At 34.5% G+C, this 18268-nt stretch overlaps 2 protein-coding genes across 3 annotated transcripts; one reads left to right on the top strand and one right to left on the bottom strand.

The window, feature by feature from the left end:
• Positions 1–1461: 1461 nt before the first annotated feature.
• On the top strand, positions 1462–7018 carry LOC107906529 (protein DETOXIFICATION 43). 2 transcript variants are annotated; one of them, XM_016833549.2, is made up of 13 exons: positions 1462–1614; positions 3842–4047; positions 4155–4276; positions 4420–4704; positions 4851–5041; positions 5128–5360; positions 5432–5532; positions 5615–5778; positions 5877–5948; positions 6033–6149; positions 6232–6327; positions 6434–6555; positions 6641–7018. In XM_016833549.2, exons 2-13 carry the CDS (start codon positions 3953–3955, stop codon positions 6693–6695), a joined length of 1653 nt encoding a protein of 550 aa, XP_016689038.1. In that variant the 5' UTR covers positions 1462–1614; positions 3842–3952; the 3' UTR covers positions 6696–7018. The 2 variants fall into 2 exon arrangements, with proteins under 2 accessions (XP_016689038.1, XP_016689039.1); XM_016833550.2 differs by lacking the exon at positions 1462–1614 and adding an exon at positions 3275–3479.
• Positions 7019–9036: 2018 nt separating this feature from the next.
• LOC107900748 (cellulose synthase A catalytic subunit 3 [UDP-forming]) lies at positions 9037–16291 on the bottom strand. Its single transcript, XM_016826443.2, has 16 exons — positions 16154–16291; positions 15954–16031; positions 15145–15304; positions 14596–14791; positions 14147–14373; positions 13982–14051; positions 13669–13867; positions 13143–13409; positions 12675–13020; positions 12451–12588; positions 11967–12092; positions 11667–11879; positions 11251–11515; positions 10930–11132; positions 10268–10618; positions 9037–9900 (listed from the first exon to the last, which is right to left on the bottom strand). Exons 3-16 carry the CDS (start codon positions 15163–15165, stop codon positions 9316–9318), a joined length of 3207 nt encoding a protein of 1068 aa, XP_016681932.2. The 5' UTR covers positions 15166–15304; positions 15954–16031; positions 16154–16291; the 3' UTR covers positions 9037–9315.
• Positions 16292–18268: the final 1977 nt, after the last annotated feature.

Below are 18268 nucleotides of genomic sequence, written 5' to 3'. Positions count from 1 at the left end.
AATAAAAAATTTGATTAAGGTGGACAAATTTTATTATAATGGGTGATAGTGGTTACAAGGACCCAAAATTATTTTTTAGAATTTAACTCGAACAAATATATTCGATTCGATTCGATTCGATTCGAATTCCATCTCACTCGACTTGATTCGAGAAAACTTCAAATAAAGTTAGGATGATAAAATGAGATTCGAAAACTCGATTAACTTGAAAATTTTCGATTTGGTCGAATGCTCTATCTCCACTAAGTAACTATGTACAATATTATTGTATAACTAACTATAATTGTAAAGCTTAAGGAATATTCTATTTTCTTTTTTTAATTAATTAATTAATTCCCACCAATAATCATGAATTAGGGAGAGGAAGCTACATTGCGCTGCAAAAGGAAAAAGACAAACCCAAAAACAAATAAAAAAAATGGGAAAAGGAAGTTAAAAAGGACAAAAAGAAGAGGTGAAAATACTGTAATTACGACATTATGTCATTTGCATATTAATATACAATAGGAAGTAGTGAGTATGTAATTATAAATAGAAAGAAAATAAAAATCGAATTGCTCTAAGGACAATAATTTAAGTTATCACGACATTAGATGAGATGACATGCAAATATGAAAATATACACTCAAGGAGTAGGGAAGGGACCCTCCAATTTTTTTAAAGGGTCTGGTAATCTGTCACTACCAAAAAGCCGATGGACCAACAAAACAAGTTGTAAGAGTTATCAAAATCCCCCCAAATCAAGGGTCCTTTGAATTTAACACTTGTACTTGCGGTACGTTTCCATTCCGATCTTGGACCTTAGTCCTCAGTCAATGATGGGGTGGACAAATATATATGTATATGAGTACTTAAGAATTTGAATACCAATTCTAATTTAACTCCACACTAAATTTAATCGAATCTAATGTAAATGTAAATTAAGGCATGGTAACGAAGTTTGGATTCACACTCACTAAAAATGAGAAAACCAAATTGATGGGTATATGGAGAAAATTAGGTGAAGGTGAAATCAAATGGATATTGCAAGTGAAGTAGCAAGTGAAATTGGCATTCAACTATTTTAAGCATGGGGTGTATATTGGGTTTCCTACGTAGCCCACATTCTGCTAAAAGTTGAATGCTACCAACTAAATAAGCACTTATATTTGCAGGTCTACATTTTTTTTTCTAAAAGAGATTTAACCTGTACGTGGATGGTTCCACTTCCCAACTTTGAATAATCCAACTACAATTAACATTTCTTATTAATGAATTAATTCCTGAGGCAGAAAATATTGGTCATCGTCTATTTTTTTGTATGTATGTATGTATGTAGGTGTGTCTTGCCTCATTGCTATTGGATATTGCATTTTATTATTATTTTCAAATAATCAGGGAAGCTCGTAGTTTGTCGTTATCATCAAAAGCTGACGATGGATGTGGATGCATGCTCTCTCTCTCATGCATACATACATACGTGCATATTGTATACACATAAGTAGATGATAATTGGTGTTGGGAGCACGAGCGTCTTGAAAGGTATATAAAGGGCAAAGCGAGGTGTAGGTTTGGCAATTGGTGAACAAGTTAGCGTTGGCATTGGCATTGGTATCGGCTTTGAACCGAACACAGGTTAGCTTACTTCCTCTCTACTTATCATAAAGTTCCATCCCCTTCACTTATGCTTTTCCAAATTTACATATCTTCTTTTCTTTTCTTTCTTTCTATAAAAGGTAAAAGTGTTCAAAATTAGTGTTTACACAAATTTTGAATATCACTATACTCATAATTTTGTCAAAATATAGACATGTTTTTCTTTTTATTTTGTTGGGATAAGTCGCTCTCCATAATTTATTTTACATCTTTATTTCGCTTTCATTTGGTCATTTGCTTGGAATGTTATTAGAAAACGTATTTGTACTGTTTTCAGTAACACGAAATGAAATTTGAATTTTTTTTAAAGCTATTTTATTATAAATGTTATGTTTTGTTTTTATGAAAAACATATGTGATCAAATCGCGTAAAAGTATTATAGAGGTTCCTATACTAAGAATCAGATTGTATTTTGTTCTCTCTACTCAAAAAAACGTGCAAATTAGTCCTTATGTTAAAAATTCTTCCATTTCTACTGTTAAAAATTACTCCATATATATTAATATAAGGTACACGTGGCAAGCCACATATTACTATTTGATTATTCCATCATTCATGCCAGTTTTTAACAGTATAAATGGATAAGATTTTTAACAAAAAGGACTAATTTATTCTTTGATCTAGGAACTAGTTTTTTAGTAGAGTAGAGAAATGCAATCTAAATCTTAATATAGGGTCTTCTATAATACTTTTACAAGTCAAATCATTTGTGAAATTCATAAGAGAATCACAAGCCACAAATTTAAAGCCTGTTTTTATATTTAACTAGAATTTGTGCCACACCCAACACGAATAAAAAATAATATTTTATTATATAATTTTAATATCGAGAAATAGTGGGGTTTAGTTTTACTTTATTAATTTTTCATCTATTAAGATTAATACATTTTTAATAACTACTCACAAGTTAATTCTCATATCTAATAAATGGATCTTATATGGGTGTTGCATATTTGAATGGTGATTAAACGCGCATTAAATAAATAATAATGAAATAGATGTTAATATGAAGTTATGATAATTTTTATTAAAAATTTAATTAAAAATATTACATGAATAAAAATGTTTTTTTTTTCCTTTTAGCTATTAAGAGCAGGAAATTTAAGTAGTAGGTTTAGAGGAGTGGGTAAATTAAAAAAAAAAAGAGAGTATATTTTTTATAAAAACTTGAACTACCTTAATTACCCTTATTTTTTAAAAAATTTGAGTCTACTAAAGTCGATATTTCCTCCAATTGAATTGGTTTGTGTGGTAACACTAATAGAGTGAGAAATTTTATCTATAAATAAATATAAATATAAAATTATAAATGCATAGAATGAGAATTATGTGATGACACGTGTTAAATGTTTAATTTATATATTTGCATTTCACCAAAAAAAAATTATATATTTACATTTTTATAGAATTTTTATATTTGTTTATAAAATCAACGTGTGATTTATCATATACAAGCCCTTAACTATAGTTAATGACGGAAATAAGTGGCCAGCACAACTTATTGGAAACTGATGAGGAACCTACATTTGTCTGCTTTTTTTGTTTTTACCCAAGCTAATTATGTACACATTAATGTTGCTTTCACGTCGCCTTCTTTAATCCTTTTTAATCGGTGATAACTGTGTTTTCCAGCAATGTTCCTTAGCTCTTTTTATTTCTCAAAATCTGCCTTCGTTTAATACTAGAAAATAATATCTTGGAAGACTGTATGACCTGCATGGCCATATATTTTATATGGTTTTGGTGTGTTATCTGAGGAATAAAAGGAAAAGAAAAGAATCTTCCATGGAGGCAAACGACAGGGAGTAATCTGCGGAAAAGTGATTTGTCTAATATATTAATGGTATGTGATTCTAGTCGTACGTGAATCGAAGACCTCGGTTCTCATCGTACATATGAACATTAACAACTGAGGAAGGTGTCTTGCATTGTATATGTAAATGTATATAGTGAGACAAGTTTCTTGTAAGCAACCGAGGGAGGTCTTATGTTATATCCAGGTTTTATAAGCAGTGAGATTTCTGGTTCTTTGGACAGAGATGTCTCGGTAATACCCAACAATAGTTGATTTACTAGGATGCAATGCATTCTCATTGCATTGCATTGCCTTGCCTTGCATTGCAGATCTGTTATCGCCATAAGATTTCATAGTTTTTAACTAATAGCTGTACTTTTTTATAACATTGATTTCCGTGCACTCCGCAGAATCCGATCGGGGACTTAGCTCATAAGAACTCAGAAGTTTCAGGGTGGAACCATAAGCATCACTAGCCTTGAACTATATAACAGTACTTTAAACTTTGAGGTTGATTGCCAATGAGTATCATGGCTGAGAATGGTATTATGCACCCACCTGAGAGCAAGTGGAGCCTGTTGGGAGTGCCTGTTTTTGTCCTCTTTAAGGATGCAAGGTACTAAGTTAAGCTATCAATAATGGATGTTAAAGTGTTTTAGACCTGGTTAATAGCAGTTTGATAGCTTTAGCTGACTGATTTTTTTATCACAATTTGTTTTATAGACTTGTTTTCAAATTGGATTCACTTGGCCTGGAGATACTAAGGATCGCATTTCCTGCTGCCTTGGCCTTAGCTGCTGATCCCATTGCTTCTCTGATTGACACTGCCTTCATTGGGCGTATAGGTCAGCTCTCGTATCCTATATATATATATACACACTCCTGAGGGCATCATGCATGCTGCAGCGTGTCTGTTATAAGCTTGATATACTTTACTGATCTGATATGGATGGTCTTTGAAGCAAAAATTGTTGCCCTATATGTGTAGGACCGGTGGAGCTAGCTGCTGTAGGAGTTTCCATTGCTATATTCAATCAAGCATCAAGGATTACTATTTTCCCGCTGGTTAGCATGACAACTTCTTTTGTAGCTGAAGAAGATACACTTGCAAAGATTAGCCCTGAAGCCGTAAAATCTGAAGATTTGGAAAAGAATGAACCCAAAAACAATGAAATGAAAGAATTGATGAGGCCAGAAGATGTAGTGGCAGCCAACTTGGAAGACGGTCCAGGTGCTGCAGCTACAAACACTGATACAAAAGAGACAGAGGATGGTACATATATAACTCTCTCTCTCTCTCTCTCTCTCCCTCTCTCCCCGATATGTTAAAACATAGATATAATTTGAGATTACGTTGAAGCATGCAGCTTCTGGTATGCTCTTCTAATAAGACATTTTGGCTGGTGATTTATTCGTCAGGTTCTTCCAACACAAGTAAGGATCCGCCTGTAGTTGATAGCAAAGCTCAAAATGCTCAAGTGAAAAAGGGAAAAAGACATATCCCGTCAGTGTCAACAGCATTGATTCTGGGTTTAATGCTTGGTCTCCTTCAAGCTATATGCCTTGTTTTTGGAGCAAAAGCTCTCCTTCGTGTGATGGGTGTGAAACCTGTAAGTTCCTGCCTGCCACCAACTGTAAGCTCTCCATTTTAATGCTTGAAAAGGGAACTAAGAAAAACCCAATTTTTCTTGACCAGGATTCCCCAATGCTAAACCCAGCACTAAAGTACTTGACTTTGAGGTCATTAGGCGCTCCTGCAGTTCTTCTATCTTTAGCCATGCAAGGGGTTTTCCGAGGATTTAAGGATACAAAAACACCTTTATATGCAACAGTTGCAGGAGACCTGACAAATATCATTTTGGACCCTATATTTATCTTTGTCTTAAAACTAGGTGTCAGTGGTGCAGCCATAGCACATGTCCTTTCTCAGTAAGTCAATTTGTCTTGGCTCTCACTTCCCAATATCTTATACCATCTCTAATGGCTAATGATCACTGCAGGTATTTGATTTCACTCATCCTCTTATGGCGATTGATGAAACAAGTTAATCTCTTACCCCCAAATATGAAAGACCTACAATTTGGAAGATTTCTTAAAAATGGTAGGGGGCTTTCTTTGATGAAACAAATTAATCCCTTTGACCATATGATCTAACAATATTTTTTATGCATATTTGGCCACAGGTTTTCTTTTATTAGCAAGAGTGATAGCAGTCACATTCTGTGTGACATTAGCAGCATCAATGGCTGCTCGGCTTGGTTCAACACCTATGGCCGCATTTCAAATCTGCTTACAGGTCTGGATGACATCATCTCTTCTTGCTGATGGTTTAGCTGTCGCTGGACAGGTATACATATATATATATCTTTCACCATCTTTTTTTAATGAAATTGCATATAATTGGTTGATTAATTAACCTATCTGTAACGTTATCAACATCTTTAGGCAATTCTTGCTTGTGCATTTGCTGAGAAGGACTACAAGAAGGTAACAGCTGCAACATCTCGGGTATTGCAGGTAATGTTAGAAACAAAAGAAGATCTATGTATTAGTTCAAACATGGAGCTTAGCAGAAAATGAACAAGGTTTGAGTTTTCGCAGATGAGTTTTGTGCTTGGTGTGGGGCTTGCTGTGGCGGTTGGAGCTGGTTTATACTTTGGGTCAGGGATCTTTTCGAAAGATGCTAGTGTTCTTCATCTTATCAGTATAGGAGTACCGGTAATTTTAATTCTTGATATGCATCGATCCATCAACAACCTCAGATATACATATATATTAACTTAAAAATATATGGAATCAGTTTGTAGCAGCTACACAGCCAATCAACTCAATTGCTTTCGTGTTTGACGGTGTCAACTTTGGAGCATCTGACTTTGCATACACAGCTTACTCCATGGTAACCAAGTCTTTCACACATACAATACAATACAAATTAAGGTTGTATATATATATATGTATATAAGAACCATTAATTTCACATCTTTGATGGTTGGTTTATTCAGGTATTTGTAGCTGGAGCAAGCATTGCATCATTGTTCATTCTCTCCAAAAGCAATGGATTTATAGGGATATGGGTTGCATTAACCATTTACATGGTTCTCCGCAGCTTTGCTGGTGTTTTGAGGTAATTAAATCTTTCTTCTCATAGTTTAGAACAATTTTTTTTTTCTTTTTTGGATTGAAAGTGGTCTCTTTATATGTACATGCAGGATGGGGACTGGAACTGGACCTTGGCGCTTCCTAAGAAGTAGACCCATCGCATAGGATAGGGAACTAAAAATTTTCAGCTTTATAATGAAGCTATATATAAAATATGTATTATTCATATAGATATAGATATAGATATTACTTGTACGTGTGTTTTGCATGGTGGTTGTTTGTTTGTTTGTTTTGGTAAGGGTAAAAAGTAGGGATATTAGTAGCTGCCATCGTCTTCTTTGATAGGGTGTTGTTTTTAATGTTTTGCGCAGATGCAAAAATAAAATCTGATGCAAAAAGTGTACAGCATAGCTGATACCACTCTTTGTTTCAACAAATGTTTGTTTTTGCTTCTTCAGAATTTTAACTATTCCAATATTTGAAGTTAATTATTGATGGTCATTAACTTTCGACAAGAATATGATAATTAGGCAACCATAAATGTTGAGATTCTCTTTTCTTTTTCTTTTTTTTAGCTGATACTAATCTCATCTTTACCCCTTTGATCTTTTCTCCTTCGTTATGTAGTAGCGAGTAATCAATGAAGAGAAAGAAAAAGGAGTGAATTTTTTAAAAAAAAAATCAAATTAAAATGAATAAATTTATTCAAATTAAAATATTTATTTAATTGAACTGAATTCTTCGATTAACTGCTCACCACCTTCCTAAAATAACAAGATTCGCAAGTTATGGCTATGTGATAGTTTAGGTGGACGGGACATCCATTCTGCCTTCTTCCATGCATGCAATATAAGCAGTTGCTAAATAATTAAGATGCAAGGGAGATGGTAGTCTATACAAGAATGTATGAAACCAATGCCTCGCAGGCCATTTGATAAATGTAGAGATTGTCTTTATTCATGATTTTCCACAGGAACAAAATGATTTTAAAAGCAACTTCAAGTTTCCAAATGCCTGTCTAAAACCTTCTTGTGTTTTGTCAGTGGATGCTAGCATAGCATATCCTGATTTGGTATTATAATTCCTTTATGAATTATATTTGCATAAGTGCCAACATGAATAAAGCTCCAACTAGATCTGTCCATTGGCATCAGTTGCCTCTTGGGAGGAGATGTTTGTGCAAGATGTTACCATCAAGCACTAAACTAACACCATTAGCAAACAAGCTGCTAGTCTAGACCTTTCAAAAGGAGACCTGTTCCTAGGAGAATGCTTTTCCAAACCCAAGTGTAAGGAAAGAGTCTTGCTTGCAATTAAAAATGACAAATCATTCAATCTAATTAAAAATCGTAAATCATCAATAACATTATATAATTTTAGTTCAAATTCAAAATTCGTTGAATAAAAAGAAAAAATTCACCGGACTTAAAAGTCTGGTTGAAAAGTTTCAATAATTTGAGATATAAATTTTTTAGTTATCAAAAGAAGGGTATAACTATACTTTTAACTATCAACGAATGATTTAAAAAACAATGAAAGCACCAATGATACTTTGGCTAGATTGGCAAGTTGAGGTATTAAGCCTTTTAAGTATTTAGGATCGAGTCTCATCGTATTCTCTAGATTTATTTCAATTTGATTATAATTTATATAGATTAAAAACTTATGTTAGGTGATTAATTTGATCATTGATTTGATCAAAACTGTGCACTTAGCTCGATCTATTTACTCAATTAACTCAAAACTATTTTTCACTTTGTAAAACATATCTAGGGTTTTTTCACTCTTCTATTTGTGCCACTTTTGCTTGCTTTCCTTTGGTTCTCACTCTTGTGCTTCCCTTTCCTGATGTTTTCCCTGTCTCTCCCTAAGAAGTTTCTGGCCTTCATGGAGGAAGGAGAAGGTTTTTGATGGGCCGAACTACAGAAAAACCATGAAAACACAACTGGTGTTCTTTTTCTCTCAATGAAATACAAGTTGACAATTATAGCAAAACAAGGACACAATATATCTTTAATCAATCTCAATAACTACAAACAAGAAAAGAAAATAAATGAGATTTATGAAGAAAATCCTTGTAAAGCAAAGAGTAAAAATTATTTGATTTGAAAGTTGACTCAAAAACTCTACTATTTTCGAAGTTTTTGCCACAATACAAAGTCACCGTAAAGAGTATATAATTCCAACAAAGCTATCCACAAATAACTCCACGTAAACAAAAACTGACATTGAAAGCTCAAAACTCAATTAAAATTTTTGATCGTACACAACTGTCCAAAAAATCAGCTCAAATGTACCTTGAATGAACTCCGATGGTTTTGTCTTGTATAAAATATTTTTAATAATAAAACAATTGACAGAACTAGTGCGACCAAAATTGTTTATTCTGGCAGATAGAATATTTAAATTATAATATAATATATATTTTCTTACGTGTGTGTGTGTGTTTGTTTTTAACCAAGGTTAGGTCAGTAATGCTAGAATCAAAGCAAGAATACACTCAAAATTTTGGAAAAGAATGATAGACTCGTGTTTGCTCTTAAACTCCAAAACATATATCTACTTCGAAGTAGTGTTTTCTTGAGAGAAAGCACTATCGATAAGTTATGTCCCAACTCCAAAATATTACATCAAAGTAGAAACAAGATGACATATATATATATCAACAACCGTATATTCTGCACATGATGTGAACTGACATACACAAATTACAACTAAACAAACCTTTGGCATTGGAAACTTAAGTGACACCAGAACAAATCTTCAGTCTTTATAGGTTCTCTCTTTAACAGTTTATTCCACACTGTTCTACATCTGGCCCGGTAACTCTGGTTGTGAAGGGATCGATCCGCACCCACAACAAAGAGAAAATGGAGGCAAGCAGAATTGACCATACAACAACAATGGTGGGTGTACGGTTTTGGCGTCCCATCAAACCTTTCAAGAAGGGGTAGAGATGGATGATCACCCAGAAGGCAAAAAATAGCTTACCAAAGAGGGGACCCCATGATTGGTAGCCACTATTGATGGCATACGATATTCCTGCAACAACCCCCACCAAGTTTATAATGAGGAGAGTGGTTGGTGGGATGAGAAGGGTTGTCCATTTGAACATGTAAAGTTCAGCGAAATCCCCATCTTCATCTGATGCTTTTGAAGTGACCGTGAAGTTAGTGTCAATGCCAGCAAGAACTTTGAGAAGCCCTTGGAAAACAGCAAAAAGATGTGCCGACACACCACCAATAACCCAAAACTGTTCATTTCTCCACCACTCATCAATTCCCACACCACTCCACCTCATTTCTAAAATACCAGTTGCAAAGATGGAAAGAAAGAGGGATATGAACCATATACTCGCAAGGTTACTAATCTGCAGTCACAGCAAACCAAACAAAATAGTTAGAGCATATAATGCAGTGATCTCTAGCTCTCCTAGAACAAAACAATAGGGGTTAAAGAAGTACTACTAATTTCATTTTCTGTAGGGTAAAATGAGAGAGTTCCAATAAGGTCTGTTTCAAGGTGACACATTTCACAAAAGCATATAGATATGAACAGTTTTGAGACTCAAAACAGGTTATAGCTATCCAATCAGTAAATAATGGCAATACCATATAGACAATAAGTTTATTTATTTTAGGCCACTAAAAGAGGGTTGGTAACACGTTTACATTAGACAGTATTGGGCATATGTGCATATATACAACTAAAACAAGGATAATATAGAGAAGTCTAACCTGTGGAATAATGAACTTGTTAGTGAGCAGACAGACTGCTGGCAGTGTACAGTACATGAGAAGAGGAATAGCAGTGACCGGGTAGATGGTTGTGTTAACATATGCGAATCGTTCAAGCCACTTGAGCCTACCACTATAACCATACCAGATAGGGCAATGCCTACTGAAAAGAATTTCCACAGAACCAAGAGCCCATCGAAGCACTTGGTTCAGACGATCTGAAAGATTGATAGGAGCAGAACCTTTAAAGGCTGGGCGTTTTGGCATGCAGTAAATTGACCGCCAACCACGGGCATGCATTTTGAATCCAGTAAGAATATCTTCTGTAACAGAACCATAGATCCACCCAATCTGCAGGCAAAAAAAGAGAAAAGAAAACTTAAGTCCATTTGTACAACTTCCCAGGAACAGGTATGGGTTTCTTAAAATTCAAACAGGTTTCCTTATGCAATTTATAGGCTAGAATACTATACTATAATCCCTTTCTTCTAAAGCCCAAAAAGAATCAGTTTTACATAATTCAGTACATTACTACCAAAAACTCGATAGCCATGAAATTCACGAATCAATTTTCATGCACTGGAGTCACTGATTCTAAGGACAGAGCAATAAAACCCTTCAGGGTTCAGTGAAAAACATGGGAAGAACAGAGAGCAAAATACCTCACTTCCCCAGTCTGTTTTGTCCTCGTATCCACAGCTGATAACATGAATTGCTTCCTTAAGAAGTGTTTCGGGGGTAGCAGACTGAGGGACACCACCATTTTCCATAAGTGTAGAGGCAACAAAAACAGCAGACTGACCAAATCGTTTCTCCAGGCTCATTTGTGACATCAGTAATGACTTTTCATCATCAAACCCAGCCCCTGATTTCAAAAAAATTTGCCCATATGGAGGACATAGAAGGAACATTTCCTCATTAGACAAAAAGGAATTAAGTAATAATGACCGCTAAGCTCAAAAGAAATAAACCAAATACTTTACCTTCAACACCCTCTTCTATATCCTCTAGATTGAATACTGGTACAGTAGAATCAATATGCTTGCCAGATTTCTTCTTGTCTGATCCCTTTTTACTTGATTTTGAACTCTTCTTACGAGAACCTCCGCACAATGAAGATAGTATCCCTGTTTTTCTATGCTTGGGCTTAAGGGGAGGTTCATATCCATACAATGCTGTTCTATTGAAAACACATCCCGTACCGACATAAACCGGCCCTTGAATGCCATCCAGACCCCTCAAGTTTATCTGTAATTGCACAAAAAATAGACGATGTCTCAAAAGAATTTCAATAGCCAGTATGTTTGATGAAATTTGATACAGACCAGTCATTCTACATCAGTAATAACATCATTTACAAGATGCAATTATTTTTCTAGGTAAAAGATATGGTGCTTACATCAAAGAAAACAGTATTTCTGTTGGCATATCGATCATTCCGATCAATACCATCAAACCTTTGAGGAAATTGAACGTAACAAACTTGCTTTCCAAGGTTTGGATCCATCAGAAAACACATAGCTTCCCTTAAAGCCTTGCTATTATTTATGTAGTGATCACAATCAAGATTCAATAAGAAAGGTCCATTAGTAAGGACTGCTGACACTCGAACCTGAAAGAAAGATTCATTGATAGCTAGGTTAGATAAGATAGAAAATGAGTATTACAAAATAATGAGAGATTTTAAAAAGCAACTTACAAGTGCATTCATAGCACCAGCTTTTTTGTGGTGTTGGAAGCCTGGACGCTTTTCACGAGAAACATAAACTAACCTTGGCAGCTCATTGCCCTCAGCATCAAGGCCCCCACTCTGGCCTAAGAAAACCTACAAGTTTTACAAAACCTTAGTGACATTAATAATGGGTGCAAACTACTTATAACTCTGCTAATCCACTAAACCTCGTTCAAAATAATGAAAAAATGAACAGGATGATCATGCAATATGCATAAAAATGGAATGGAATAACTCGAGCAAATTTGCTCTCATCTCATGTGTCTGCTAATATTAACTTCCTTATCTATGATTGAATGGAAAAAGATAAAACCACAAGTTGAGTTTTTCCAGACCATTGAGTGTAGAGAATTTCATATAAGCTAGAAAACCAGAAACAAAGGCTATCTTGACCGAAGCGGATGAATGAGTAGTGTATCTATGACTGCAAAAAGCAAATAAAAAGTCCTACCTGGATCATTCCTGGATGGTCTCTGGTGTTATTACCAGGCCATGGTGTACCATCCTGCATAATCCATCCTTCTTCAGGAACTTTCTGTGCCTTTGCAACAAGCCCATTAACTCGGACTTTAAATTCTTCATACTCTCTCTGCAATAGAAGCAACGAAGTGAGCATGATGAAAATTTGAATACGGAGCAATACCACAACCAAGTATCGACCAAGCTAACCCTTACCTTCATAGCTCTGCGCTCCTTAACAAATGATGTTTGAACTTTATCTTTCAGGTAATCAATCTTCTGTGCAAAATACCATTCTGGAGCCCGAGGCTCAATATTATACTTCTTGCAGAAAGGTACCCACTTCCTAGCAAACTCTGATGTCTCAGACAGTGCTTCAAATGTTAACATAGCAGCACCATCATCAGAAACATAACAGGAAACCTTGTCGACTGGGTAGTCAACTGCAAGAATGGATAGCACAGTGTTGGCTGTTACAAGTGGAGGCTCCTTTAATGGGTCGACAGTACTCACAAAAATATCAACAGCAGCTAATTCTGATGGTTCTCCTTCACGATCATATCTGTTATACAGGCAAGGAATTTAAATAACAAAGCAAGGCTAAAACACAGGGACTTAAATGACACAACTGCTTAAAATATATTAGCGAGGATTCATGAGATTGGAAAGAAGAAATGTGTTTACCTCAAGGCAAGCCTGTCAAGATAGGTTTCTCGGTTAACAGGAAGCCACTTAGGGAACTGATCCAGTATCCATGATATTGCAAACCAAATCTCACATATAACAGATATCAACCACAGAGCATAGGCATTTGGAACAGGGTTTGTTATTCGATAGTGCAAGAAAATGCAGAGAATAATGAGCCGAAGAATGATGACCATCCGATAAGGGTTTATTTTCGATGAGGGAATGGAGACCTTTCTTGATAGAGGCTGCCGAGCTTCATCATTCCTGCAAATTAGGAAGAAAGAGTATTGATAATTAAACTTAGGCAAAACAGATTCCTAGCAGGACTTAGCTCTGTTAGATAAGAACTTTATCAATGGTTGCAAAACCAGGTTCTCCAAATTCAGAAAATTATTCTACATTGCAAGATTTAGAAACACAGTATGATCATGATTCTGAAAATATTTTAGCTTACCATGGATTAATGCAAACAAGAACAAATAACCTCATAAAAGTTCTACATATGAATCAGATGGGAACTCACAGTAAAGAGTCGTCCACAAGCACATCAGTGCTGGCATCAATATCTCCAGCACCCCTTTCAGAAGCAGCCTGGCCTGTACTCATAGGAACAACATTCTTCTCCTGCTTCATCTTCCAGCCATCAACTCTCTCCTTCCAAGCTACATTGCCCACTCCTGGTGAACCAAACTCCCTCACAGGATCCACAACCCTAATATTTGCTGCAAGGAATTTCAATGTTCATATCAATTAGCCATAAGAACCTATAAATGGAATGATAGATTTCATTTTGTGCAATTAATTAATGCCAGCCATAAAACAAAGAGGATTCATACATTTTCCACCAAGTCCAGGAGATGCCATAGAAAGCCGCTCAGGTGATGCAGCAGATAACTCGCCAGAAACCTACAATATGTCATTAGGAAAAGCAAAGTTCCAATCTATCATTCCACTCATGAAACAATTGCAAACAATAGCTCCATGAAAGCTTATAGACTTACCTCCTGCCCATTCGTGAGCAGGGGAATATGGTTATGAGAAACCTCTTTATCATAATTTGGAGCACCAACGTCCTCCCCTCTACCATATGTTGCATGCCAGCTCAACATTCTTTCTGAAATTTTCTGCTTCTGATTTTGGTTTTTGTTTTCTGAAGAGTAATTGAAATCACTAGCACCATCATCAGCATCACCATCCTCTTCTCTATCTCCAAGGATAGCAGGACTACCTGGAATCATAGAGACAATGAAAAAAATTAGTGATTAATATAATTGAAATTTTACGTTGAAAGGTAAGAGAATAACGTAATGAGAAAATCTGTTTAATACTTGGTGTTATATGCAACTAGTGCAAACAACAAAGAATCACACAAATGTAATATTGAGTGTGTATGTGTAGAAGTTAAGAAAACCAAGTCAATATCTAGTGAAAAAGAAATTCTCAAAACTACCTTTGTGCCTCTTGTATCTGGTTTTACATTGAGGGCATGACTGATTCCCATCCTTCCTTTCATATTCATAGCAAGGGCGGCAGACAGGAAATGCACATACACCGCAAGCAATGAATGGATCACCATCCGCATTTTTTCCAACATTATCACCACAGATTTGGCACATCTGGCCACCAAGATTCTTCATGGGCTTGCCCTGATCAATCAAAGAGTAACAAGTCAAATATTCGGCAAAAAAATGAAACCTCCAGTAATCAAAGTATAAACATCTAGCAGATATGGCCAACTATAAGTAAGAACACATATCCAAGTGCAGAGAAATCATTGCGAGCAGTGATAACTAGGTTGCAATTTCATAAGAAAGTGAGTAAATCATTTGCAAACAAAGTACACTCGAACTCCTCTTCTACTATGTGGCTTAATTTTAGGTTATCATCAATTTTCTGTTATCATCAATATGTGGCTTAATTTTCTGTTATCACAAATTTTCTAATCAATAAAGCAAACTGAAAATCAGATAGAACTGTGAATATTTCTTCCAATACATACCCCAATATCTCCTGATTCCATTGTCACCTGCTTCTTTTGTCAGTTGGGAACAATGGATACAAATAGCTGCCCAAATTCAACAAGATGTGTGCATGCCTTTATTTCACAACAGAAAATCACAATGAATCCTCCACTTCAAGAGTACGTTTTTTGCACAAATCTGAAAAAACAAATAACGGGAACCAGTTTATCATTCTCTAGCTAGAACTGTAAATGACTCAAAACACTTCCCTACAAAAGAAATTTTAATAAAAAACAGTATAAAAATCTTATTGTTAGATATTCGACCATATAATCATTCTTCTAATGCACTCAAAAATGCCACTTGATTGAGTCAATAAAGTCGATTCCTTAATAATTCTAAGTAACTGAACCGACAAATAGCAAAGCACCGACGAAAGCAATTGACATGTCCAAATCCAAACATCTTAAACGAACATAAAACTACGAGCTTTAAGTCAACGCATTCGTCAAAAAAAACACAATCAGAAATTTCGATGCAAAATAAGACGGACAAAATAGGAAGAACTAAATACTCCAGTTATATATTTTAGAGCAAAAGATCTGATGAATAATATTTGAAAAAGTTGAAACAAATCCGTGAATAAGCCACGAAAATATAATCGATAAAAACAAAATGACCTTTTAAAAAAAAGGACTGAAGGAGTTTAACGGTCAAACGCCAAATCGAACTCGAAAACGAAAACGAAAACAATGGATTCGATCTCTTTGCAAAAATGAGAGCATATCAACATCAGATCTAGCCGGAAAGCAACGAGAGAAAGGGAAATCTGATCTACAATACAAACCTTGGAAATGAAGAATCAATGTAGGAGGAAAGAGAGCAGGAATTCAAAGCAGCAGTTAACACCCTTTTATCACTCTGCCTACAAATAATATAATAGAAATCAAAATAATTAAGGATTTATTTTATTATTCCCTAACTAAATAATAGCTGTAAGCAAAGAGAAATTTTTATGTGACGAAAGCGACAGAGAAACTACGATACCAGCTCCTTCAACACTCCACCGACAGTCGTTTAAGGGTTAGACATATTAGAAAGAGAAGATGAAATGAGAAAGAAGCCTTAACTGACAGATCATTTACACCCAATCATTTCTTTCCTTAATTTTATTTTGAAAAATAGTAATACTACTTGCTTTAAAATTAAATTTAGGGATAATATAACTTTTGCCCCCTGAATTTGGTAAGTAAGTTCATATTGGCCCCTGAATTTGTTTTACTTTGATCCCTAAACTTGAAAATCATTATTCATTTAAGCTCATTCGGTTAATGACGTGAAAAAAAAGGGATAATGTAATTTTGGCCCTTAAACTTGACAACTAGGTCTATTATGATCCATGAACTTGAAAATTATAAAAGTTTGATGATGTGACACTTTGAGATTGTATCATATTATTACTTGAAAATAAAAATTTTAGATAATAATGTGGTACAATCTCAAAGTGTCATATATTCAGTGTTTTAATAACCGAACCGATGGTTGAACATGTTAGACCACTAGCTCTCGATTCAACCAGTTCGATCGATTCGACCGTGGGACCAAGTAAAATTGGTTTTTTATTTTTTATTTTTTTAGATTTTTGTGAACTTTTAATTATTGTTGGTTTGACAGTCGAATCGATCGAACTGGTTGAGTCGAGAACTGGTGGTCTAACCTGTTTAACCATAGGTTCGATTATTAAAACAATGAATATGACACTCTAAGATTGTACAACACATCTTTGTCTAAAACTTTTTTATTTTTCAAACTCATAGTGCCATATAATCAAACTTTTAGAATTTTGAAGTTCAAGAATCAAAATGGATGTAGTTGTCAAGTTCAAGTGCCAAAGTAAACAAAAAAAATGTATAAGTTCCAAAATGAATCTAGTTGTCAAGTTCAAGAGCCAATGTAGATCTACTTGCCAAGTTTAAAGGTCAAAAGCTATATTATCCTTTTTTTTATGATTATTATCAAAATAGACTTAAATAAATAATAATTTTCAATTTAAGGGTTAAAATGGATAAAAAAATCAGAAACCAATGTTAACCGTTCAAGGTCATTACCCTTAAATTTATTTAAAAATAGTAGTGTATCTTTTTTTTTTTTGGTACTTTGTTTCGGTTCGAAGGGTCGGACCGTTGAAATTAAACAGCTGGAACGCATTGGCATTACGGTTCAAAGGACCGGAGGAAGAAAAATTAACGGAGGGTGACTTTTTTTTAATACTAGCAGTTTAATTCATGTGTGGAGTGGTCAGTGTAGACTCTGTTGCTCTTTTGTTCAAGCGGAACAACCCCCCTTTTTCTCATTTTCTACAACTGCGACTTCACCTATAAACGTTAATAGCGTTTATATAATATTTTCCCCCCTGAAGTTGCCCACTAGATCTACTTTGGTCAATTTTTTTTCACTTTGATAACTAATTACATTGTGATCCATAGATTTGAATTTTGTTAAAATTTAAAAACATAACACATTCTTAAAAAATTACATTATTAAACTTTTTCATTTTCTATAATTATTAAATTCAAATACCAAACCCATAAAAATTATACAAGCCAAAAAGTTGCATTAACCCTAAACTATATAAATGATACCTTGTAGATACTCGTAAATTATTAAATTTTGACTAACCCTATAATTGGAGAAAGTAAAAAAATGATTAATTATAATTGTTTTTTTTAATTATGTCCTTTTGTAAATTAAATCATGTAAAATATTAATAGCATAAAATGTAATTTTCCATCTTAAAAATAATTTCACTTTTCATTCTTAACTTTTTTCCCCAAATTAGGGTTTAGTAATTAAAAATTAATTAACTCAAGATAAAGTAAGGGAAATTCAACTCTCTTTACTTTTCCTAAACAAGGGGGAAAATGTTACTTTTCTTTCCTTTTCCTAATTTTAATGCAATCCAAACATAGTGTAAATAATTTATATTTGGCTTTGTAGTTCATCAATTGAAACTTGAATTTAAACACCTTGATAATATATACCAATCTTTTTTTTATTTAAGCTAGACTACAAGTAGCTTGAATTATTGAATAAATTACATTTAAATATAAAAGTATCGTGGAGGCTCTTATATTAGGAGTCGAATTGTATTTTGTCCCTTAT

The sequence above is a fragment of the Gossypium hirsutum genome, chromosome D08 (genome assembly GCF_007990345.1).
Source record: "Gossypium hirsutum isolate 1008001.06 chromosome D08, Gossypium_hirsutum_v2.1, whole genome shotgun sequence".
In the NCBI taxonomy this organism is placed as follows: Eukaryota; Viridiplantae; Streptophyta; class Magnoliopsida; order Malvales; family Malvaceae; genus Gossypium; species Gossypium hirsutum.
The sequence above is the reverse complement of the archived record's forward strand: the minus strand, read 5'-3'. Positions and strand labels throughout refer to the sequence as shown.

Excerpts from the sequence above, each read along its gene's own strand:
- LOC107900748 (XM_016826443.2), bottom strand. The coding sequence starts at position 15,165 with ATGGAATCAGGAGATATTGGG. Across the intron at positions 14,792-15,144 it reads TGGAATCAGGAGATATTGGG|GGCAAGCCCATGAAGAATCT; the intron begins GTATGTATTGGA and ends TTGATTGATCAG. Across the intron at positions 14,374-14,595 it reads CAGATACAAGAGGCACAAAG|GTAGTCCTGCTATCCTTGGA; the intron begins GTAGTTTTGAGA and ends CTATGATTCCAG.
- LOC107906529 (XM_016833549.2), top strand. The coding sequence starts at position 3,953 with ATGAGTATCATGGCTGAGAATGGTATTATGCACCCACCTGAGAGCAAG. Across the intron at positions 5,361-5,431 it reads ATAGCACATGTCCTTTCTCA|GTATTTGATTTCACTCATCC; the intron begins GTAAGTCAATTT and ends TGATCACTGCAG. Across the intron at positions 5,949-6,032 it reads CAACATCTCGGGTATTGCAG|ATGAGTTTTGTGCTTGGTGT; the intron begins GTAATGTTAGAA and ends GAGTTTTCGCAG.